The 25,714-nt window shown below is 43.8% G+C and overlaps 1 protein-coding gene across 1 annotated transcript in view; it reads left to right on the forward strand.

Annotated features, from left to right (window-relative positions):
- The window catches only part of LOC102896788 (FXYD domain-containing ion transport regulator 6), a 33,831-nt gene extending 10,903 nt beyond the window's left edge, over positions 1–22,928 (forward strand). The window contains exons 2-8 of the mRNA XM_006912768.3: positions 17,005–17,067; positions 17,310–17,348; positions 17,465–17,539; positions 18,171–18,207; positions 18,948–18,997; positions 19,543–19,593; positions 21,643–22,928. Coding sequence (XP_006912830.1) covers positions 17,010–17,067; positions 17,310–17,348; positions 17,465–17,539; positions 18,171–18,207; positions 18,948–18,997; positions 19,543–19,571 — 288 coding nt within the window. The 5' untranslated portion in view covers positions 17,005–17,009 and the 3' untranslated portion in view covers positions 19,572–19,593; positions 21,643–22,928. The remainder of the gene's footprint in view (positions 1–17,004; positions 17,068–17,309; positions 17,349–17,464; positions 17,540–18,170; positions 18,208–18,947; positions 18,998–19,542; positions 19,594–21,642) is intronic.
- Positions 22,929–25,714: the final 2,786 nt, after the last annotated feature.

Genomic DNA, 25,714 nt, shown 5'->3' on the forward strand with positions numbered 1-25,714 from the left:
AGAGTGTAGCATTTGGTAATCACAAAATTAAGAGCCGATGCCGGCCATGCCATCGTTGGCTGTGGGACCCTGGGCGAGTAACATAACTCTGAGCCTCACCTTTTCTAATCTGTGAAATGGCAGTGATACCCAGCATCACTTGTACTTGTGATGTTCCTTTGACCTAGCTTGTGAAGTTGTCTGGTAAGTAAGGTGTTTTTCAAATGTTTGGTAGACTTCATCATCACCACCATCATCAACCCCTTCAGCAACCATGGGCAGGGAACAGGAGCAGGGTGGACTGTGGAACACAGAAAACCCAGTTGCTTCTCCTCATTCTTATGACAGTCACTGGTACACTCGAGGGTCCAGGGCTGAAGGACAAGTCCCTGGCCTGATAGATCTTGCCCTGACCTCTCCTAAACTCAAGGAGTCAGGAGGGCCTTCAGCAGTTTTACGGAAGTCCAGTCGGCCCTGCCTATGTCTCTGGGCCCAGCGTTTCCGGAGAGAGACACCCAACGGGCCTTGTGGGAGGCTGTGGCTTCTCCTAGAAGGACTTTGGGTTAGGAGGAAGACTGGGCATGCTAGTTAGAGAGGTGGGGTGCCTGGGACCCTCCAGGGCTAGGCCTCGGGCTCTTGGACCCTGTCCAGCAGGCTGCCCTGACAGCAGAGACCTGTGTCTTCTCCTGGGCAGCTGTCCTGCAGCTAGGGAGAGGCGGGAGATACTGCTCCTAGGAACAGCAGCTGTCTGTTGACTGTCCTCCCCATACTCCACCCTGGTGCATTTCCCCTTCTTTGCTCTTTGGAGCATCAGTGTGATGAGGGCATGCAGGGGTATGGTGGAGGCAACTGAGGCAGCCAAGTGTGTAGGCCCAGCGAGGGTCTTGTGGGAAGGCGACCACGTAGAGACTGTTCGATGTCTCTCCAAAGCACATTTTTTCTTCTCTCAGCAGTCTCCATCTCTCTTCGCGTTGCCACCTGTGTTCCTCCTTTTCCACTTTTCTCACGCGGTTTCTGCCGAGAACTGCCCCTGAGAGAACCTCTGTTCCATTTTGCAGCCTTTCTTTTTCCTTTGCCTGCCTCTCACATTTCTCTTTGAGCACCTCCCTATTTAGTGTCTCTTCCTCCGGGATTTCTTTTTCTCTCCTGTCTCCTGCCCTCTCTGTTTATCTTGCTTCGGTGTCTGGAGGCTGCCTTCAGTGTTGGCTGAGGCGTTGTGTCACCAGTCTCTGACTCAGCCGGACGTGCTCTCCTTCGCCATCTGTCTGTGGCCCTGGGTGACGCAGGCTGTTTTTCTTGAGTTAGGAGAAGGCAGTGGCTGGGGAGCCTTTTGAGTCAAGCCTCTGGCTGTGTTGGCTGTGGGCCAAGCCCCCTCCCTGCGGAGTGTCAGGAGGACTGGAGGTTAGAGAACAAAGAGATAAGGAAGGGAAGAGAGAGGAGGGTACTGGGGCTCTTTCCCCTGCTCGGTTCTGTTTCTCTTCTCCATTTCCCAAGAGGAGGTAAAAAATGAAGGCGGAATCTGAGGAAAAAGTTGGAGAATGATAACAGTAATAATATTAATAGCTGATGCTTAAAGAGCAATTGCCGTTTGCCAGGCGCAGTGCTCAGCTCTGACACGGTATCCGTTTTCGGTGCAGATGACGGAAACTGAACTCCATCTAGTTTAGGCAAGGCAGGGATTCTCAGTTCACAGAGCCAAACTTCAGGATGGACAGGGCAGTGCTGGTTTAGGAACAGATAGGCCTGGAGCACACCAAGTTGCGACCCTGCCCCTGTCCCTGTCCCTTCCCCCAGCTCCTCGCTCCCGCCAGCTCTTCACCTGACTGCTGCTGGCTGACTTCTGCCCACATTTCGCAGCTGGGCTGCTTTTACCCTTCCTCCCTTGGTTCCAACTTGACAGCCTCTGGCAGGACACTGGATCTCATACCCATTCCTTTTTAGCTACAAGGAAGGGGCTGCAATTGGCACCACTAGTAAACCTACATGGTCGGAGTTGGGGGCGGAGCTAGCTCCCCTCCAAAAAGAGATGCCCTTCTCAGAAGGGATGGGTGTGGGCAAACAATAACTGCCCATGCACAAAAGCTGTTTCATGTAATCCTCACAACTCCTAAGGTGCGTGTTATTATTTCCATCTTACCATTTCAGAAGGAAGGCCTCCAAGAGGTAGAGTAACTTGCTCAGGTCCACAAAGTCAGTGACTGGCACAGAGGCAAGAAAGCGGAGTCGTTCAGAGGAAAGACTCTGGAACTAGATTGCTTGGGTTCTAATTCTGTCTCTTTAACTGTAGGCAAGTTACTTAACCTTCCTGGCCTCAGTTTCTCCATCTGCATAAAGGAAATGATCATAATCATAGCCACTACTGGAACTGCTATAAGGATTAAATGTATTCGGCATGACATAAATGTCAGGTGCTGTTATCACAGTGCTTTACAGTTTACAAAAATCCTTCCCTTGTGTTATCTCATTTAACCTTTATAATAGCCTTAGGAAGGGGACAGGGAAATGGACTGGCCGATCCTCTACCAGCCCCTCCCCATGTTTTCACCCCCGACCTAATCAGCCGCACATTTTGTCATCAGTTAAACACACAAACAAAAAAAGCAACTTCCTGAATAAACAGCTCTCTAGCCAATAAGGGAATATAAATTCTCGTGGGTGAGCTGGCAGGCACTATGCATGCTGCTGTCTGTTCCTCTCACGAGTATGTATGACGCTAGAGATTGTGGGGAGCTTGGTCGATAAAGGTTCACCCAGAGGCTTTATCATGGCCCTCTTTAGAGAGCTCCCCTGACTGCCCCAGGAGGCTGAGCATTGCAGCCTCGGCCCACTGGACTGGGATAGGAACAAGAAACAGGGTGACAGCTGCGTGGGAGGTGAGCCTCTTGGAGAGGCCCAAGGGCTGGAGTTCGGAGCTCACAGCAGGAAGATTACCCTTCTCCCACCAGCAGACAGAGCTGGGTTGAAGTCTGGAATCCAGCTATCACCAGGGGACCTCTCACTGCCTCAGTTTCTTTCCCTGTAAAATGGTTTGATGGTGATGCTTCGTAGGCTTTTTTAAAGTATTAAATGAGAATAAATATTTAAAATACTAAGAATATAAGAATAGTACCTGATCTATGTTGTTTGTCGTGATGATGATTACTGCCTCTTTTATCCAATCCAGACTCCCAGACTGGGCCTCACATTTGGGCTTTCCATCTCAGAATTTTCCTCTCATTTCTTTCTGTGATGTCCATAGAAGGACTACTATGCTTCAGGCAGACCTGTGTCCCCCTTCCTGCCCCCAAACTCCCCATCGCCAGCAACTTGCTCACTCCTACTACCAAGCTCACTGCTCTGTACCACGTAGAAGACTCACCTGTCTTTCCTGTACCTTCTCTTTCACTCTCTGGTCAGGGCTGCTGCCCCAGGAAGTGTGCAGTGTGAGTGAGGCTGGGCTTTGTGTAGCTGCTAGGAGCTCCAGCCCTGACCATTGCTCTTCATGCTTGATGTTCTCCGGCCATTGGCCCCAGAGTGCCCTGCCTCATGCGGGTGGACCTGGGGTTGGGGGCACACTGGCCTGGGGGAATAGCATTACACAGAGGCTTTTACAGTCAAGGAGGCTGCAGCCATATTTTGCAGCTCTTTGAGGAAAGGGAGTTTTGAGCAGCCTCCCAGAAGGAGCCAAAGATGAAGAAGAATCCATCCTCCATTTTACAAAAACAGATGATGAAACTTGATCATGGCTCTGGGTCACTGTGGCTGGGGAACTTTAAGGTCAGAGTGTTTAGGGCACAAAGTTGGGGGTTTAAGGCCACAGTGTGGTCCTTACCTCTGTTTCCAGACCACGGGTCACAGGACACAAGGTGATCCCATCCCCGAAAGCAGCCCTGATGGAAGTGCTGGGCTCAGCCAGGAAGGATCCTGGAAAGCCACCTCTGGAGCTCTTCTAGACACAGAGCTGTCAAGTGGATGATGACTGTCCTTTCCTTCTTTGCTTTTTTTTCACTCTGGAACATAAAACCCCAGGGGAACTTTGGGCCAAAGCATCTAAAATGGGAAACAGATAACAAGAGGTTTAGAGAAGAAAGGTGCGACTGTGTGTGAGTGTCGGGGATGCCTGGATGCCCTAGGGTGGATGGGGAAGGAAGACATTGGGGAGGGGGGATGGGTGCCAGCGAAGATCAAGAACATTTCAGCCATTCCAGCTCTCAGGCATTAGGATGCCTAAATTCTAATGAAAGTAAAACACCTTCCAAAGTCATGGGGTTTGGCATTATCTGCTGATTTGTACTGACCACTTCCCCAAGCCCCATTCATTAGCAAGTAATTGAGAACTGATGGTATCACCCATTGCACACAGGGCCTTCAACAAATCTGAAGTTAAGGGGCTAAGGGGCCTTAGAAAGCACCGGAGGCCAGTCTCTGTCTTAACACAAATAGGTCAGACTACCCTTCTCCTCCCAAAAAATAAGACTTACTGATGTCTTAGGAATATAAAGAATCCACCTCTCTGCCAGTAAATCAGACCAATTCGTCCATGATAATTTTGAGTCCTAGGCCTTCTCTGTTTCTAGTCCTTAGAATGGCCTTAGACTGTTCAGATCTGTGCTAGAGTAATAGTCTCCTGCACCACACTCAACTACACAGTGCAGCCAGGATAATTGGAGAGGACTTTCTGATCATCCCATTGCCCTCTATTGAGAGAATGAGGAGATGGGCTCCATGTCTTCTGAAGGTCCTTTATACACATAATCCCATCACTCACCTCAGAAGCCAATACTGTACCCTGACATGTCCAAGCAAAGGTGGTCTTCTAATGGAGAGCTGAGGTGCCTGTCAAGTGCTTCCCTCCTACCCAGTCTCATTGCCCTGGTCACCTTCATTCCCGTAGGTGCCTCGCCTTCTTCCCTGGCTTCAGCTGGGCTGCCTTAGTACTCTCAGGCATGGCTCAGCCTTTCCCCCTGTCCCTCATGGCCACTCCTCCCCTCCAGCTCTTTCATACTCACCACGCAATCCAGCACACTGGTGCAGCAGACAGGAGGTGGATGCGTGGGTTCTGAGCCCTGCTCTGGGCCTGACTAGCTGGATGAACTGGCTACATCATTTCTCTGTTTGGGGCCTTGGTCTCCTTAAGTAAAAACTAAGAGCTTTCATCCCAATTATTCTAACTCACTCTGACACTCTGAAATTCTAACTCCATCTGGAAAACCTTACATCTTGGTTTATATCCTATTTATACGCAATGGAATCTTCTTCTCACTGACTTCTTTTTTTTTTTTTTTTTTTTTTTTTTTTTTTTTTTTGGTAAAGATTTGGATACCTAGGCTAAGTCAGGTAGGTCCTCTGGCATAGGGTGACAGTCTAGGGTAACCAGTTAGCCTAAACAGTGGGACTCAGGCATTCTGTGACCCCATAAAAGGGCCCCTTCTAGCATGTCCTATCTGGAGTAGGGAACCTCATCTTTCTTTGGGGATCCTGCCAGAACCCAGGCCTTGGTGAGCCCTCTGGGTGTGTATTTGATGGGCTTGGCCCTAAGGAAAGCAAGCAGGTTGATGAAATGAAAAAGATGCGGGGCTTTGGGGGCTGATGGAGGGAGGGAGGAGAGTGAGTTCCACTGTAATTTAGAGCCTTTGCATTTTAAAGAGAGGTTGTTTCTGAGTTATTTTCATAATAGAACTGGGTATTCTGATCTACCTCAGTGCTGCATGGAATCAAAAATAATATAGTATGTTGCTATATCATCAACTAGTGGCTTCTCTTTCCAAGCAGCTTTTACCCAGCAATTATGTGAAATTATGTGACTCAGTATGGAAAGATAATTGCCGGAGAAACTCTTCTGATTGCTTTCTCCCGCACATGCAGAAAGCAACTGCGCATGAGGCAGGATGATCAGGGAGGAAAATTAACATGGAAGTGCTGCTGCCACCAAAATGTCAGCAGTTTACCAATGTAGAAATAAAGGAGAACAGAGTGAGGAGAAGAAAAGTGAGTGGAAATTGAATTCTTTCTCAAAGATGCTATACAGGAAGCAAAAATATTGTTGCTGGTCCCACTTTCCAGATGAGGAGGATGGTCTAAATGATCTAGAGTTCAAGAGTTGGGGAGCGGCAGAGTGAGGAGGCCCAGGAGGCCCCCATCTGACAGTGCCAACTTCTCCAGAGCCGTGTCCCAGGGAGCCAGGCCCTCAGGCGTCCCAGTCAGGGGGTCCCGGGCCTCAGAATGAGGACCTCTCCATAACATGCACATTGTGACAAATGTAATGTTCCTGAATCCCCTTTCCCAGCCCCACTCAAACCTACTTTGTTTTTCCCTTTCCCCAAGATCCCATCCTCCTTCTGTTTCTCAGACTCGGTGGCTTGGAATGAGATTTATTACTTCTATCACCTTTTAATCCCACTCTCTGTCTCCCAGCCAAGCTCCAGGCAGCCCAGCTTCCTTTCTGGGAAAAAGGAATATGTGATAAATGGAAAGGTTGGGTGGGAGGGAGGGAGGGCCAGACAGAGTTTCTTGGAGGGAGTAGAGGCCCAGACAGAGTTTCTTGGTACTGCAGTGAGAGAAATGCGTTTTGTGTCTTTTCAGAGGCTCTGTATGTGTACTTGGCCACTGACTCAGGGGCAATGCCAGCGGTACCAACGAGATTTTAAGAAATAGGTGTTGGGGCCAAGAAGCACCCTGAAGAGGCTCGTGCTGAGGTGTGGCTGATGTAGCCCAGGCCTGGCAGTAGCTTGAGGGAGTTAGGAAGTTGGTCACTTTCCAAATCTATAATAATATTTCTTTCAGCACACTGTAACATGATCAAAAATGTTTTCTTTAGAATACAAAGACAGGTCTTTACTCTTTAGCATGGCATTCAATATCCTCCATAATCTGACGCCAACTGTCTTATCAGAATTCTCACCACCCACCTTTCATGCTTTACTCAACTGGATTATTCACTGTTTAGAAGGTATCTTACTCTAGAAATGGCAAATACTTTTTATATTACTGTCACAGCCCCTCTTGTGTTATGCAGACATTACTAATAGATGAAGACCTTTTCTCCTGCTGGACTTCATTCAGAATCCTTCTGAGGAAACCACTTTAGGCAGCCACTCTTGAATGAAGTGCCTTGAGGTTCAACTTGAACTGAACTTGACCTTGAACTGAACACTTTTGTTATCCTGCTTCCCATTTTCCTTTCTCACTGTCTCTGCTCATGCTGTTTTCTCTGCCAGAATGCCCTTCCTTTTCTCTCTTCTTGCCCAGTCCCTCAAAATCCCATCCTATTTTCAAGGTGTAGCTGAAATATCAGCTACTCCATGGAACCATCCCAGATTCCCTGTTATATCCCCTGCTCCTCTTTTCCTTGCCCTGATGGACTCTCCTTGCGTATAGTCTCTCCCACTTGTGAAACTCCCTTCACATTTGCTGATATATCAGACCCCTTTGTTTCCTAACCTTGCCTTTCCTTGGAAGCCTAGGCTGTAACTTGTTCATCTCTTGATCCTTTGTAGAACCCAGAATAGTGTGGCACTTTCTAGAAATTCAGCATGTGTTGAGGGATTGACTTGGATCTGAGCATCTATAGAGGTAATTCTGGGGAAATTGATGGGAAGGTACAGTAGGGACTCGTGGCGAGGAACCCTTGATGTGTGTCGTTTCTATTCCCAGGGAGGTCCCTACTTGCCTAATAATTCCTTTCCTGGCTAGAGCTGTCAAGCGGCCACTGTGGGAAATCTTGCCCATTTGTCTTTCCCTCTTTCACCTCAGATCCAATATTCACACCAAAGCCTCTAGGATTCGAAGGCTTTTAATGTCCAGTTTCATCCTCCTTCCAGGTCTGGAGCCACATCTCCCCGCTGACTGAGCAAGGAACAGATGTAACTTAAATATGTAATTTGTAGATTGTACTTGATCTGAGAAATAGCAGTAAACTCTCTCCCCCACCCCCAAAATTAAAGGTTTTACAAATAGCAGGTGCTTAAAACTTATTTTATTTCATACTTTGAAAAATGTATTTAGGACATTATAGTTGGATAATACATTGATGAGACTTTCCACTAAAGAAGAAGTGATCTCAGATAAACTAAATTTGTTATTGTAGATTGGCTCATAGAAGGAAGGGAAGTCATCCAGTCACCAGTTATCACTCCTCTCCCCAAAACAAAAACTACCTAAAAACTAAAAAAACTAAAACCCATGAGATAAAACTAGCACTGGATTACGTGAAGTGTAACTGTAACTTAAGCTAGAGTTGTTCATAGAATGAATGCGAGTTGACATTGCTGCATTCCAGAGACTAATAAGCTTTGGCCCTAACGAGTTTAGGAAGCCAAACTGGCGACTCCTACATTAAGCCCAAGACCCCTGAGAGGAGCTAAAGTGATCTAAAGTTGGTATCTGCCACCTTTAGTCTTCATGAAAAAAGCAAAACAAACTCTCTTTAGAGGAAAGCTTCCTATTTTAAGACTGTTAATTTCCCACAGAGTAAAATCTATCTTGAGCTCACAATCAAAGGTTACCAAACACAGGAAAAACTGAGTCACTTATGATCGAGAGGCACAGAAATAACAAATAGATTTAGATGCCAAAGGATTTAAGATTTTGGAATTATCAGATACAGAATATAAAATAACTATATAAGAGATGTTGGAAGAAATAAAAAAATGATGACAACAGGCAACAAAGACTTAACAAAAATGACCAGGCAATTTGAAAAAAAAAAAAAAACCAAATAGAACATTTAGAAATATATAATAATAGAAATGGAAAATTAAGTGGATGGATTAAACACAATTCAAAAGAGAATTAGTACATGGAAAATAAATCTGAAATAATTACCCAGAATGTATCAGAGAAACAAGGAAGTAGAAAACATGAAAAAGCAGCAAAGTGATAGGGAAAATAGAATAAGACTATCTAACATAAACATAGTCTCAGAGAAGAAAATAGAATGGAGGAGAGGCAATATTTGAAGAGATAATGGTTGAGAGTTTTTTATGATTGTTGAAAAGGATGAATCCACAGGTAAAGGAAACAACAATACTTAAAAATAAATTCATATTTAGACTGTGGTCTAGTGAAACTCAAAACACCAAAAGAGAAAGCAAATAAAAGGAGGCCGAGAGAAAAGATAGAACATCTGTAAAGGAATGACGGTCAGCAGCAGATTTCTCAACAGCAATAATGGAAATCAGAAAGCAGTGGAATAACATCTTCAAAGTGCAGAGCCAAAATAATGATCAATCTAGAATTGTGTATATAGCCAAACCTTTCAGGGATAGGGTTGTATTAGTTTTCTATTGGTACATAACAAATTACCACAAACTTAGAAGCTTAAAACAATATGTATTTATTATCTCGTGCTTTTTGTAGGGTAGAAGTCCAGCGCAGCTTACCTGGGTCTCACCTAGCTATAATTTACGTTGACTAGAGTTATGGCCTAATCAGAGGATCAGCTGGGGAAAGATTCACTTCCAGACTCCCTCAGGTTGTTGGCAGAATTCATCTGCTGTGGCAGAAGGACTAGCATCCCCATTTTCTTGCTGGCTTTGGCCAGGGGTTGCTCTGAGCTAATCGAGGCTTCCCACAATTCTTTACCATGTGCTCCTCTCCATAGGTCCTCTTATAACGTAGCAGCTTACTTTTTCAAGCCAGTAAGGGAGAAAATCCTCTAGCTTCTGTCTGCCAAGATGTAAGTATTATATAACATAATACCATCATGTGAGTGACAGCTCATCACCTTGATAGAAGCAGGTCCCAGCTCCTGCCCCCATCAAGGGGAGGGGATTACAACCAAAGGCTTGAATACTAGAAGGTTGGAATTATTGGGGATCACCTCACAGTATGTCCATCACAAGGGTGAAATGAAAACATTTTCAGATAAACAAAAACTGAGTTTGTAACTAATAGATCTATTAAAGAAAATTCTAAAAGATGTTATTCATGAATAAAGAACATACTTGAAGGATGACAGATTCAAAAAGGATTGTGAACAAATCAGTTCGTAGATACGTTGTGTTAGTTATCTGTTGCTGCATAACAAATTACCCCCAAACTCAATAACATAAAACAACAAACATTTCTTACTTCATACAGTTTCTGAGGGTCAGGAATCAGGGAGCAGCTTGACTACATGGTCCTGCTCAGGGTCTTTAATGAGATTGCAGTCAAGCCGTCAGCCAGGGTGGCAATCATGAAAGCTGGAGGATCTGCTTCTAAGCTCACTTACATGTTTGTGGCAGCTCTTATTTCTAGCAGGCTTTAAACAGAGGCTCTCAGTTCTTTGCCACATGATTCTCTCCACAGAGATGCCTGAGTAGCCTTAAAGACATGGCAAGTAACTTTCCCCAGAGCAAGCAATGAGAGGAAGAGAGAGAGAGAGAAATACAGGAAAGGAAAGCAGTGGCGTCTTTTATAATCTAATAATGGAAGTGATGTATCAGTTCTGACATATTTTATTGGGTACACAGACTAACCCTGGTACAATGGGGAAGGGACTGCACAAGGTACTTGGTATGTAAATACCAGGAAATACTGAAGGCTGTTTTATAGGCTGGCTACTACACACATGAGTAAATCGAAACAAACATGGTTTCCATGAAATACAAACACTAATGTCTGTTTTATAGGATTAAAAAAAAAATTGAAATTTTGTACAATAGTAGCATATATATCAGGAAGGGGGGGATTTGTATTTTTGTATTTTTCAGGAAGAGTGATATCCAATATCGATTATCTTTTAACTAGATTTTTTTAGTCTTTGGTAACTTGAATACTGTTTTAGTCTTTTCAGGCTGCTATAGCAGAATACCATATACTGAGTGGCTTATAAACAACAGAAATTTATTTCTCATAGTTCTAGAGGCTGGAAGTCCAAGATCAGGGTGCCAGTAGATTCAGTGTCCGATGAAGGTTAATTTCCTGGTCCGGAGACTGCTGTTTTCTTGCTGAGCCCTCTCATGGCAGGAGGGGTGAGAGAGCTCTCTGAGGTCTCTTTTATAAGGTACTAATCCCATTCCTGAGGGATCTACCCTCCTGACACAATCACTTCCCAGAGTCCCTACCCTCCCCTATCAATACCATCACATGAGGATTAGGTTTCAACATATGACTTTTGTACAGAGCAAATATGTGGCAACCACTAAAAGACTAGAAGCAGCTTGTGTAATGCCTCAACCAGTAGAGGGAGAAAGTGAATAAGAAAAAAAATAGTTAATTAAAAAAAAAGTTAAAAGAGAGATATTGAAAAAAAGTAAGAGAAAAACAGATGGTAGAAATCAAATCAAATATATTTTCATAATGAAGTTAAATGGAATAAACTTGAAGGTTAGTAGAGATTATCAGGTTAAATTTTTTAAAAATCCAGACTTTTGCTATTTATGAGATGCATACATAAAATGCATAAGGACACAGAAATGTAGAAAATAAAATAAAATTTAAGATAGGAAGGCTCACTATACAATCCTAGAAGACTCAACTCACAGGATTGTATAACAATTTTAAACTGTTAGAATATCGTAAAAAAACACAAATAAATTTATAACTCCTTCCTCATAGTGGTAGATTTTAAAGCACCTGTCTTAGTTTTTGATAGGTCAAAAATATATATACAGAAATTTAACACAATAATTATAATTTAATGGCATATAGAACTTTCTTCCGAACAATGAGGGAATTCACAACCTTCTAATACTTGGAGTATAAATTTTAAAATGAGTAACCATGTACTAAATCATAAAGCCAGTCTCAGTAAATTTCAAGGTATCTGTATCCTACAGACCATGTTTTCTGACCAGAGTACACTTGAATTGGAAGTCAATAACAAAAGTAAAAATCACTATACATTTGGACATTTTAAAAACACGCTTCTTAATGCATGGGTCAAATGAGAGATTATAATGCAAGTTTAAAGTGCTAAGAACTAAATAGTTCTTAGCTTACATTTCAAAGCTTGCATGTTAGAGAGTTATTGTCTTAAATGCCTACATTAGCAAATAAGAAAGGCTATATATATTAATGAACTAGTTATCCATCATAAGAAGATAAATATAAGAAAGAACAAGAGAATTAACCCAAGAATGTATAAGGAGAGAATTAAGAAAAATTTAAAACACACAATATGGAGAAGTAACAAAACCGAGAGTCGGTTTTTTGAAAAGCTTAATAAAAAGTTAAACCTCTGGTGAGATTAGATTGATCAAGAAAAAAGGGAATTACCACAAATAGACAATATTAGCAATGTAAAAAACTAACATAACTACAGCTCCAACAGAAATTAAAATAACAAAATACTATAAACAACTTTATGGAAATAAATTAATTTTAAAGCAGAAAAGGGCAAATTTCTGTAAAAATTATAACTCACTAAATATAATTGAGATGAAATAGAGATCTTAAGACTGCCATAGCCATTAATTGAATAGGCAATTTAAAATCCTCCCACAAAAAAAATACTAAGCCCGGATGATTTTAAAGTTAGTTCTACCAAATTCAAAGAACAAATTACCTCAGTCTTCTGCAGACTCTTTCAGGGAATAGCAAGAAAAGAAATACTTATTCTGTGAGATCAGTACTACCATGATACCAAAACCAGGCGAAATGAATACAATAAAATAAAACTTGCAGCCCAATCTTACTCTTGCACATAGATGCAAAAATCCCAAACAAAGTATCAGCAAACCAAATCCATTAGTTTATCGAAAAGATAATATATTAGTTGTATCCCAGAAATGCAAGGTTGATTTAACATTAGCCAATCCACATGTATAATTTACTTCATTGATAGATTAAAGGAGAAAAACCTTTATATCTTTATATCAATATAGATATAGACTATAATATAAAACAGACACATCTTGGAAAACTGGGATTAGAGGGTAACTAAAATATTAGTAGAATGCTATTTAAAATCAGTAATTACCTTTTTTGTGGCTGAATAATATTCCATTGTATATGTGGAACATTTTCTCTATTCATTCTTACCACACACAGGAGATGATGGAGATGTTAACTAACCTTATTGAGATGTTAACTAACCTTATTGTAACCTCATTTCACAATTTATACATGTGTTAAATCATGTTGTACTCCTTAAACTTACACAGTGTTATATGTCATATCTCAATGAAGCTGAGAAAAAAAAAAATACACACAGAAATCAGTAATAAAACCGTGCGCGTATGTGTGTGTATGTGTCCATTATCACTGCTTCTATGCTACATTTCACTGGAAGTCCTAGCAATGACTAAGAATAAGATAAATAGAAATAAACTCTAAGAACTAGAAAAGAAGAAACAATATTGTATCATTTACAGATTTATGTCTGTAGAGGACATCCAAAGAAATCTAAAGGTAAATTGTTAGAAATTATAAGAGAATTTAACAAGATTATTGGATTTGAGATCAATATATACAAATCAGTTGCTTTTCTCTAACCAGTAAAAATTAGAAAACACACAAGACATAACATTTAAAATAGCAATAAAAATTATGAGAGATCTAGGAATAAATAATAGTAGATGTACAAGACCTATGTGAAAGCATTTATACAATTTTATTAAAGGACTTTGAAATGGATCTAAACAAGTGAAAAGATTTATTTATAGATAGGAGATTAAAGGTCATAAAAAATGCCACTTCGCCCCAAGTTGTTCTATAGATCGATTCATTGAAATTCCAATGAAAATCCCAACAGCTTTAGATGAATTTGACAAGCTGATTCTAAAATTTATATACAAGAGCAAAAGACCAAGAATAATGAAGACATTCCTGAAGGAAGAGATGGAAGAGGAAGAGAAGAGGAAAAAGAGAAGCTCATCTATGGCATAGGAAAATTTCTGTGAAACTGTAGTAACTGAGACACTGATTTTGATGCAGGTGTCGACAAATTGACCAGGGATCCAAAGAGAAGCCCAGAAACAGACCCACCCCTAAACAGAAACATTTATGACACAAGTGGAATTGTGCATCATGAGGAAAGGGGGAGAGGGGTCCACAAATGATGCTAGAATAACTGGTTATCAGAATGGAAAAAAGCAAAAATTAGATCCCCATCTCATGCCTTACACAGACATCACTTCTGGATGGAATAAAGATTTAAATGTAAAAGACAGCTTTAAAATTTTTAGAAGAAAATTCTTTCCGACTCAGGGTGACAAAGACTATCTTAAACAAGACACAAAAATCATTGCATTAAATTCTGTTCATTGAAAGACAATTAAAAGACAATTAAAAAGTGAACAGACAAGCCACTAATTGAGATGAGATATTTGCAATACTTAATGACAAAGATTTTAGTATTCAGAATAAATGAATAATAATGTCAACCCATTTGAAAAACCAACAAAAGACATGAAAGACACATCACTGATGAAGAAACAGGAATGGCGGACTATCAGAAGCTTAACTCCATTACTAAAATCAAACGAAGACCATATTTTATACCTCTAGATTGGCAGAAGTTAAGCAATCTGACGATATCAAGTATTGATGACTATGTAGAGTGATAGGAACAATCATGTGCAGCTGGTGGGATGTTGAAATGGGATGACCACTTTGGAAAACAATTTGAAATTATTTTGTAAAGTTGAAAAATTGTTTTGTAAAGTTGGCAATCTGAGTACTATACAACCCAACAACTTCACTCCAAGGCCTATCTCTAGAACATATTTTTCCAAACTGCTGAGTGTGAACCATTAATGGACCTAGCCATTTTTTTTTTTTAAAGGAAACAAATAGAATAGAAAGTATCAAAGGGCATCATTTATTTTAAGGTTAAATATAGTTTTGTGGTAATTTTTCTGGTATGTATGAATATAATTTGTACTGGGTTTCAGTGAAAAAAGTTTTTCTTATGAAAGTAGTGGTCAAAAGATTTGAAAAAGAGTACCTTTGGAACTCTTACATATGTACTCTGGGCAACATGCACAGAAATGTTCACAGCTGCATTATTTAGAATAACACAAAATTGGAAAAAAAATAAGATATTCACTAACAGGAGGAGGGACAATACATGATAATTTCCTAGCATAATGGAATATTGCACGACATTGAAAATGAATAAGCTATGCTTACAGGTAATAATACAGATAAATCTTAGAAACACAATATTAAATTTAAAAAGCCAGTCCCAGAAGACTGTAAAAACATGATGTAATTATAAAGCTCAAAAAAGTTCCACTAAACAGTATCATATTTAGATACATTTTTTAAAAGAAGAGCAGGATGGATATATATACAATGGAATCTTAGCTATTAAAAGAAAGGAGGTACTGACATATGCTACAACATGGAAGAACCTTGAAAACATAATGCTAAGTGAAAGAATTAGATGCAAAAGGCCACATATTTTATGGTTTTTTTAAATATAAAATGTCCAGAATAGGCAAATCCTTAGAGACAGAAGGTAAATTAGTGGTTGTCAGAGATTGTGGAAACGTTAGAATGGGAGTGACTGATAATGGGTACAGGCTTTCTTTTGGGGATGATGAAAATATTCTGGAATTGATGATGGTTGCACGATTTTGTGAATACACTAAAAACCATTGAATTGTATACTTTCAAATGGTGAATTTCATGGTATGTTAATTATTTCTTAATTTAAAACTTCTTTTGAAGATGAGCAAAGCAATGATTAAAAACATATGTTCAGGATACTGTTTACCCTGGGAGTGAAGCAGGGGGACGGGTTGGAGGAAGAGAGATAAGTGCAGCAGTATTCGTAAAATTCGAGTTCTTAAGTTACTTGTTTATGGCTGTTTATCCTATTATTATGCATTATTACATGCGTGTTATATATTTTCATACATATAAAATATAATGTAAGATTAAAAATACAGTTATTAAATGAGGTAGCATTAAGTTAGTGCCTTTAGATAATACTTCTTGAATCACCTCCAAGTCTGAGGTCTGTGCCACGCATGACTCTGGATGCAGCTGTTCTGACCCCTGGTGGCTAAAAGGGGAAGGGTAGCTGGAGGCTGCTGGGTCTGCTGAAGTGACAGGGCACACGATCTGTCAGAGCGAGCATGGCCCCAGACACTAGACAGATGTCCAGGGATCAGGCCACTGCCAGTCTCACCTCGCAGAGAAAAGAGCAAACAGCCTTGGGCTTTCCTGGTTCAGGGTTCTTTCCCCTTTTCCTCTCTGGCTAATGAGGTGTTTGTAACTCCACTGAAATCTGCCCCTGGGAGGCACCGATTGGCCCTGCCTTCTGCTTTCATCTAGATGGCCGCTCCTGGGGCGACTAACCCAAGACCAGGGGCTTGATGAGCTCATGAGCAGAAGTCTCGGGCATCTGGGGAAGAAGGGGAGGGCACCGATGCTCAGAGAACGGGTCTTCACACTCCCTTCGTTCAAGCAAACCAGCTTTCTGGAGGATTATGAACTAACGCCTGTGGGAAGAATTAGCTTGGGCACGTTAGAGGTGAGAGCGTGATAGGTAACCTAGGGAGAGCTGTCAGCATTTCAAGGTTTGCCACACAGTCCAGAAAACAGCAGGTCTCCCACCCCCACTTGGCTGGCTGGACGAGAGGGGCATTGGAATACTTAGCCCACGTAACCTGATAGGAGGAAGAAATTTTGGCAGTGGGGAACCAGGCCAGGAAGTCCTAGACATCTTAATGAACTGAACATGGTCCCAGAAGGGTGGCCTGAAGAGGAGGTCATGGAAAAGATCATCTCCAAAGCCATTAAGGCTTTATGGCTTCGGTAGCAGAGAGGCAGGTGACAGAGGAGTTACTGAGCTGGTTTAAGATCTAGGCTCTGTTGCTCACTGCTATGAGTGTCATTTAACCTCTTTAAGCTCAGGTCTTTCACCTGCAAAAGGGGTTAGTCACAGTGCCTGCTAATTGTATCAGTTTCATTGTAGTAAGTGAATTAATGCAGGCGGAGCACTCCATCAGAGACCAATAAATGTCAGCTGCTTCTGCTTTGTTGCTTAAACTCTCGCTGTGTGGAGAGTGCTCAGAGTAAAGCAAGGAATTCAACTGGGTCCTGGGCAGGCTGAGGGTTGACATGGGGATTCTCCTATCCAGAAAATCATTTTCCTCCCTCTGTCCCCAGACGCCATGGAGATGGTGCTGATCTTTCTATGCAGCCTGCTGGCCCCTGCTGTCCTGGCCAGTGGTGAGTATGCCCTAGGACCTAGACATGACAAGATGGCAGCTGGGGCTCTGAGCTATACCTGCCCTCAGCTCTCAGGCAAGCACTAGCAGTCAGGCTTGTCCTTCGTGCTTCTCTAGGCACCTCTGCTAAATGGACTTTGCTTCCCAGGAAGCCCTTTGTGGGGAGGGAGACCCGTGAGGCAACATTTGGGAACCAGGATGTATAGCTGTCCTCCTCTTGACCAAGCTTGTTTCTTTTTGCAGCACCTGAGCAGGAGAAAGAAAAAGACCCTTTTCATTATGGTAAGCAGTGTCAGCGCCCTGGGTGGGGAGGGGGTGCCACAGCTTGTCCAGGGGAGGGACAGGCACTCTCCCTGGCCCATCCCCTTCTCCCATCTCTCACCCTGTTCCTTTGGCAGACTACCAGACCCTGAGGATTGGGGGATTGGTGTTTGCTGTGGTCCTCTTCTCCGTCGGGATCCTCCTTATCCTGAGTAAGTTTCTTTGTTCCTTTGTTCACCCTATAAGAGCAGTGTCTGCACTGCTAAGCAGGAAGAGAATGGTGCAAGAGCCTGGCTGTTCCCTTTTCTGGAGAGGAAAGGCGTCTTTCAGTTTTCCCTGTTATTTCCAGGACCTAATATAGTGCTGGACACATAATAGGTGCTCAGTAAAACAGTGAAGAATGAACAAAATAAGTGCTTGATGAAATAAGCACAGATAAGAAGGGTCAGGGTGGCCCTCCAGATACTGTATCCAGCAGGGCATGGGTTGGGGAGTCACAGGAGATAAGAGACAGGGGCTTCCCTTAGCACGCTCCAAGGGATGTGCCCCTGTGTTTGTTTTCCCTGCATAAACCTGGTCTGAATGGAGCCCTCTGTACTTGCAAGATCAGGCAGACTGTGGTGCTATAGCCATCCAAGATGTCGTTGAACTTTGGTCTCAGAAGAACCCTCCTTCAACCTAGGATTGCTTCATATAGCTGTGCACTGCTCAGGTGTAGATGGTGCTATTTACCTAGTCTCATAGCCTGCACTGACTCACGGCAGCCCTGCTGTGGCCAAGCCAGGAGCCTGACCTTGAGCTCAAGCCAGGAGGATGACCTTGGATTGTTTCTTTGCCTTTCAGGTCGCAGATGCAAGTGCAGTTTCAATCAGAAGCCCCGGTAAGGATGCCATGGCTGTGGACATCTGGGTGACACAAAGAAGGGACAGGGAGGAGCCTCCTGGTGTGTGATCCAAATGAGTGTTATTTTAGATTCTTGTCTCAGAAACAGTCTGTGTCCATTGTGGTTAGGGCAGAAGTTTTGAGGATTGCCAGGCAGACTTTGAGGGTTAGCCCTTTTTTCTCTTATGAATATGGATGGGGGGAGATGGGCAAAAGGTGCTGGATTCTTGTCTGAAGGCCCTTGAGACAGTTTGGGCTTGGGAGAAGGGAGGCAGAGGGCCTTAATGTCCATCTCCTCTCTGCAGGACCTGTGACACTGTCCCTGCTTGTTTCCATTCATGAGGCTCTTTGAGCTGGGTAGAAACTTGGGCTCCCTTTCATTCACCTTCCTACTCCAACATCAAGAGCACCTTATTAGTCCACTACAATAACCAAGGGTAGCTCTGGACCTCAGAATTCCAAAGTCTGAGGCAGGACTCAACCCAAGCCCCCATGAGGCCCTAGATCACTCCTTTCCAGCAGTTCTTTTGGGGCTGTCATTGAAGGGTGTCTGTAAGTTCACTGTGCCTGACTGCCTCTTCAGTCCCAACTTCTCCTCTGTCCTGTGAGCCCCAAGGAGCATGCTGAAGCTTTCAGATGACTTGAGGCACTCCTGCACCCACAAGGAGAGTGGTAATGCTCTCTGGATTTGCCCTGGAGACCTCTGACCAAAGGGCTTGTGTCTGGTCCTTTTTTCAGGGCTCCAGGGGACGAGGAAGCCCAGGTGGAGAACCTCATCACTGCAAATGGTAACTGTCATGGCCACCTGCCCAGGTAGAATGGAAGGAGTGGGGGAAGGTCTTTGTATGGCTCAGGGAGTGTCAGTTGCCAGGTGCTATGGCCTCCCTAAATATGGCCAGACATGCTCCCATAAGGACTAGGAGAGGAGTCTTTAGGGCCTCTGCTCCTCGTTGTCCCCTCACATCCATCAAACAGGCTGCTACTCCTGACAGCTGCTATTTACAGGGCATCTGCTTAGTGTCAGGCATGATACAAAGTGCATCACAGACCCCATCTCATTTAATGTTCATACAGCCTCATGAGGCAGGCATTACTATCTGGTTGTACAACCGAGAGACTCAGAAGCTGAGGGATGTACCAAGTTCCTGTGACCAGCAAGAAGCAGGGCAACAATTTGCACACAGGTCTGTCTGACTCTAAATCCCACACAAGTCACCTCTTTGCTATATGAGTCAGGTTCCTCCAGAGTCAAGCACAGGCACGGCTCTTGCAGGGGGTAGCCCTTTGGGGTGAGAGGTCCACTTGCCACAATCTCTTCTGGTTTTCTTCCCAGCAACGGAGCCCCAGAAAGCAGAGAACTGAAGTACAGCCCTCAGGTGGGAAGGTAAGATGCTGTCTGCCTACGTCTTCCTCTGTCACCATCACTTCTTTCACTGGGGAAGAATTGGGCTAGCTTTTGCAATGGTACAACTTTCAGTATGAGCTGTGCTCTGAGGAGTCTTGTGTCTGATAGGGGTAATAAGACAGACGGGCTGAAATATCTGAGGTGCATGCACTGCATATGCACACAGTAAATAGTCAGGAAATAGGGCTTTTACACAGCCCAGTGGTCAAGTTAATAGGATGTCATCCTAGCTGCCATGTTGACATGACGTGAGATAGAATTATAGTTAGTGAAATACTTCTAATATCAAATTAGCGTACAGATAATGGCTTTTAGCGATGATTCACGAAGTTCCTTAGGGCCACTTTTTAAAATTAACATTTAATTATGAAACTTTCCAACCCTACGCAAAAGTAGGTGGATAGAATATGACATCTCCTCTCCCCAGCATTCCAGTGTTGAGTTCTCAGTATGTAGGGGCACTGTTATTAGTATCCATTGCCATTGCTCATTCTAGGTATAAGGGAAAGTAATAACTGTTTATAGTTTTCAAAATGCTGCCACATACACGAACTTACTGGAGCCTGCCAAAAGAAGTAACTAGGAACAGATGGAGTTTAGCACCATTTCATAGATGAAGAAACTGAGGTCAGAGAGAATAAGCCATACAGAAGACAGACTGGACCCAAACTCAGGTCTTTGTGGCTTAGTGTCATTTCCACGACACCCTTCTGCTACTGCCTGTCTTACTTTGTGACATACCCTTGAACATGCTGGGTGGAGCATCAGTCTTCTATTAGCTCACTTTTGTCTTTTGTTTTATTTTCATACATAATAAGGCATAATAGACAGGTATATACTTTTTTTTCAATTACAGTTGACACACAATATTATTTTATATTAGTTTCAGGTGTAGAGCATCATAGTGGTTAGACATTTATATAATTTACAAAGTGATTCCCTCGATAAGTCTAGTACACACTTGGTACCATACATAATTATTACAATATTATTGACTATATTCCCTGTGTTATACTCTATATCCGTGACTACTTTATAACTGCCAATTTGCACTTCTACTCCCTTCACCTTTTTCACCCAGCCCCCCAAGTCCCCTCCCATCTGACAACCATCAGATTGTTCTCTGTATCTATAAATTTGTTTCTGTTTTGTTTGTTCTTTTATTTTGTTCTTTAGATTCCACATGTAAGTGAGATCATATAGTATTTGTCTTTCTCTGTATGATTTATTTCACTTAAGCATAATACCCTCTAGGTCCATCCAAGACTGGTCTATACCTTTATCTTAAATTATAGATTAAAAGAGATTTCCGGATGTAAAATGTGTGAGACACCAGCTTGTACTGTGATCATAATAACACAGTGTGCTTGTGTAGCGTTTAAATTCTTTCCTAAATGTTTTTATATCCTCTTAACAGCCCCGTGGGTGGCAGGGGCCAGAACAGGGCTCATGACCTCCCTCTTCTAGATGGGGCTTGGGAGGGTCAGTGGTTCCTAAGCTCGAGGTGGCATGGAACTCAGTCTTGGAGGCAGGCGTCCCCGCTGTAGCTTGGTGTTCTGTTCATTTCTTGGCAGCCCGCAGGTCAGAATCTGGGCGTGGTGTGGGAAGGCTCAAGGGAAGGGGCCTGGAGCTAGCTAGTAGTTGTCTTCTCTTGTCTGGTTTTTTCTTTTTCTTTTTAACTGGGACTTCCTCAGAAACCCTGTTCTCAGGTCTTAGGACTATGAGCAACTATTGAAAATGTCCTGGGATAACATTCTTGGGTTTAATAATTTTCTTTCCATATCTACCAGGTTCCAGCCCTCCCAAGAGAACCCTTCCCCTGAGGTCCACCCCCTCCTATGCCTTCAAATCCTTTCTCTGCATCTCAGGCTCATCTTCCTTGATTCACTGGAAACATGGCACTTAGTATGGCCCCCATCCTGCTAGTTTTGTGGGTAGAGGGGCTGCTAAAGATAGGGATACAAGCAGATAAAGATTTCTGAAAGGAGCCAAAAGTTTTATTTTAATTTCAATTCTCTCTCTCTTCAGCCTCCAGAACCTGAAGGCAGCTGCTTGAACCTTTAGATACAAATGTTGATGCTTAAGAAAACTGGCTACTTCAGCAACAGACCTTTCCCCAGGAGAAGCCAAGAACTTGTGTGTCCCCTGACTCTTCCCTGTCCCCTTGAACACCAGTCCTCAACTTAGTGATGCAGCTAATACCTACCTTCCCATCTACAGCCTGTGGGCTCATCCACCTCCTGTGGCATGTCTGTGTGTGTGCGATGACTGTGGTCTTTGTGGCTGCTTGTCTGTGGATGGTGTTGTATCAGTGAACCTAGACTCACTTTCCTGGACTGGAGCTGAGCTGTGTCACCTTCGGCTCCTCCCTGCTTCCCCGTAGCCTCCCATCCCCTCCTGCTCCCAGGAGTCTGCTTTTTCCCTGAGAGACCAGTCCTTTCTCTTGATTTAGGGGTGGGTATAGGGGTAGGGGCATGGGTGGGAGTCTCCAGTTGTCTTGGGACCTGGGAAGGTATACATCACCTTCGTGATCATTCTTCATGGCCTCTCTTCACTCCTATTGCAAGAACCTTGCTTCCATATTCCACCCCTGACCCAAGTCTGTTCTGAGGGTCTCTTAGCAATTGGAGGTTCACAGCAAGGAGCTGGTGAGCCCAGCTATGCCTTCAGGCAGGCGACACCCCTTCACTGGTCATTTTCCTCCTGGGACTTCTACCATGGAGCCCCCATCTCCCCTGCCCCATTGCAGAGCGGCCAGGAGTCCGGGTCCAGGGCTTGTATTCTGCCCATGGGGAATGTGCCCCATGCATATCTTCTCAGCAATAACCCCATGGGCTCTGGATCCCTACCCCCTCTTTCCTACTTTCACTGCTTCCAAGACTGGTCTGCAGCCCAGCTCATCTGGATTCAGACTCCTGTCCCTGAACTGGGTCTCTGGGAGGCGATCCATTCTGTTGGGGCCAGCACTCTGGGGACAGGCAGCAGGGAAAGCAGGGGTCCTTTGCTTCTCTATCCACGGCCCATTGGTCAGGCAGCCGGTGAATCCTCCTGCACCCTTGGCTCTGCATGTCGCTGGTCAGAGTGGTGAGTGGATTGGCTATGCTACAGGTTAGAGACCAGGCAGGGCTCCCTGCAGCACTGCTGCAGAGGGAACAGCAAGAGGTCAAAGGTCATAGAGTGGAAGTCAAACTAGACCCTGTTCCTCCCGTCCATCATGTTCTGTGGAAACTAACCAAATGTGTGACAGGACTGCTATCTGTGCTATGATCTACCCTCTCACCAACAAAAAATAAAATGCCATTTGTTTCCTAGTGGCTCAGAGGTGCTTTCCTTTCTGTGAAAGAAACTCGCATAACTGAAGGGCCAAAGAGACTCTGTCCTTGGTCAGAGGGAGGAGTTGAGGGCCGAAGAGGCAGCCAAGCTGTGCTTGTTCATTCCAGCTGCTTTAATGCTCAGCCCTGTCCCCTGTTGCTTCTCTTCCCTCCCCTTCCTCTCCCCACTTTCACCTGGACCCCTCTTCTCACCCTTTCCTCCTCCAGCTCCCCTCACACTTCCTCCCCTGGTCAGTGGGGCCAGGCTCTGCCCCATGGCAGGACCTGTACCTTATGCCTGTCCCAGAAAGAAAGGAATCACAGTGGCCTGACTGAGGGCTCGCTGGCCTGGAATGAAAGGTTCTAACCTCTTCCTTTGGTCAATTCTGGAGTCACTACCTAAGGACTTGAGAAAGAGGGGTATAGGTAGGTCACTTGGGTTATGATTCAAGCCCTTAGCCTTTTATCTTTGTCCCAACACAAATACCCCTCTGTAGAGCCTTCCTGGACTTCAGGTAGAATGAGTCCCTTCTTTTTTGTGCTCCAGTCCTCAGATCCAAACTGTAGAGACCAGGCAGATAATGTCTATTTGTGAATTAGCTGTTGTGACACAGTAGATGGGACATAGGGCCCCGGGGCCACCTAGAGTGTCCTTCCAAAGACATTCCGATTTGGCTTTATAAAAAGTACTGTTTGCCAAATAAACACAGCTGCGGGACAATGCCCTTGGAGGTCTTCGGTGCCCCCACCTCTACATGTTTTGTGTGTTTTCATTGTGAGACACAATTCCTAGAGGACAAGGACTGTGTCTTATTCTAATGTAAGAATGCCTGGACCATCTTAGGGTCCAAAAGAAATCTTCATTGAGCCTGTCTAGAGTCTGCGAGTTGCTTAGAGTTGCAGGATTGCAAGTCACAGGTCCTGAGAGACTCGGGGGCTAGCCATTCCCTGCCCACCTCCTGTTCTACATCCTCGCTGCCTGTCCTACTTCTAGAAGCACCTGCTTCTACTTTTAGCCCCAACCCCCCCGGTCTCAGAGAAGACTGAGGCTTATAGTTAAGATCAAGCTCAAAGTCGTCAACCCAGTGATCATTGTGGTTAAAAAAACCTGGCCACACTTCAACTTTCTAAGTAAGCTAACGATCGCCATCTATGAACATGGGTCGTGGGATTTGCAGACATGCAGCAACTTCACAGTACAGCCAGAGAAAATCCTTAGAGACTCCAGGGTCACAAAAGATGGTATCTCCTCACATTCATTTTTAAAAATAAGACATTTAACTATAAAAACAAACATAAAGAAGGAAGTCCAATGGGGAGATTATAATGCTTCTCACAATAATAATTGTGTTATTAAGAGAGAATGATAGTTTTCTCTAGCATGTGTATAAAATGGTTATCCCTACTTTGCCATGCTCTAAGCTCCCACTTATTTCTTGTAATCCAGCATTATCTCCAAGGTAGGTAGGATATTCACATTTAAAAGATTCTTTCCGATAAATTTGCGACTGGTTTAGGGCCACACAGCTGGCAGGTGGAGGAGCCCAAGCTGTCTGTCTCCAAAGTTCTGTGTAGCACACCACGTGGCCTGGCATCCTCCAGGGGAAGGCTGATGTCCAGATGAGGGGGAGGATCATCTGGGCTGCTGAGACCACGTCTGGAGCCTGGCGGTCCCTTCCAGGCATAAACCAGCTAGACTGCTCTGGGGAGGTCCCATGGGAGGTGAGAGATCTGGAAACAAGACACATGAACAGTCAAAGAGACTGATCATCAAAATAATAATGATAAAATAAAAGCAACGAATATTTATCAAGCACTTGCTATGTGCCAAACACTGAGCTGAGGACTTCACATGTATCAACTCATTTAGAACTCACAACTCTATATGATGGTATCTCTATTTTACAGATGAGGAAACAGGTTTGGTGAGATGCATGAGTTTGCATTCCTGGTAGCAAAGCCAAGGTCCAGCTCTCTCTGGCCAGTGTCACTCTGCACTACAGAAGAAAGAACATAGGCCCATCAGGTAGACGTGAGAGGGCAGCAGAACTTGACTTCATATGGAGGAGTCCTTAGTTCCCACAGCCATGACGACCCCAAACTGAAGTGAGTTCCCATCACAGGAAGTGTTCGAGCTGAGGGAAGATGATCAGCTGATGGAATCTTCTAGGCAAAATAGACTCTGAGAAACTATCCAGCATGACCTAAGTGTCCAGGCCCAAATTGGGACAAACCCCCTACTCGCTGCCTCACCACCAGTGGGTGATCCTCTTCGCCCTCTGGTCTAGCACTGCAGAGCCAGGGAAGAATCTAGAATTCAGGCAGGGATTGCTGCTAAACTTGCATCCTCCTTCTGGACCACCTCTTTATGTAGGTGGGACAGTGTCTGTCCACTCATCCTCCAGGCACGTGACTTAAGTTTGTGACTTGGTCGGATATAGCAAATGGGACTTGATTGAATAGGAAAGCTGCCTTGCCATGCCATTTCCCAGAAGGGAAAGCTAAGTCTCCTGGTCTCAAACAGCGACCTCTGGTGTCCAGCACATTTCACATTTCACATCCCCACATCTCCCCCGCCCCTCCATGAATCCCACTTCCCAGATTTTGAAGTCTATTTACATGAAGTTGTTTGTGTTACTTAATACCACATAAAAATAGGTCATTCTGTCTTCTGGGCTCTGGAGCTGTGGCCTCCCCACTATTCTGTTTTTTTGCAGGTTGTAGGTTGAAACTTGCCAAATTGTTCATGGAAGAGAGTCAGAGGCAGAGTGCAAGCAGCAGGGAAGGTG

The sequence above is a fragment of the Pteropus alecto genome, unplaced genomic scaffold, assembly GCF_000325575.1.
Source record: "Pteropus alecto unplaced genomic scaffold, ASM32557v1 scaffold224, whole genome shotgun sequence".
In the NCBI taxonomy this organism is placed as follows: domain Eukaryota; kingdom Metazoa; phylum Chordata; class Mammalia; order Chiroptera; family Pteropodidae; genus Pteropus; species Pteropus alecto.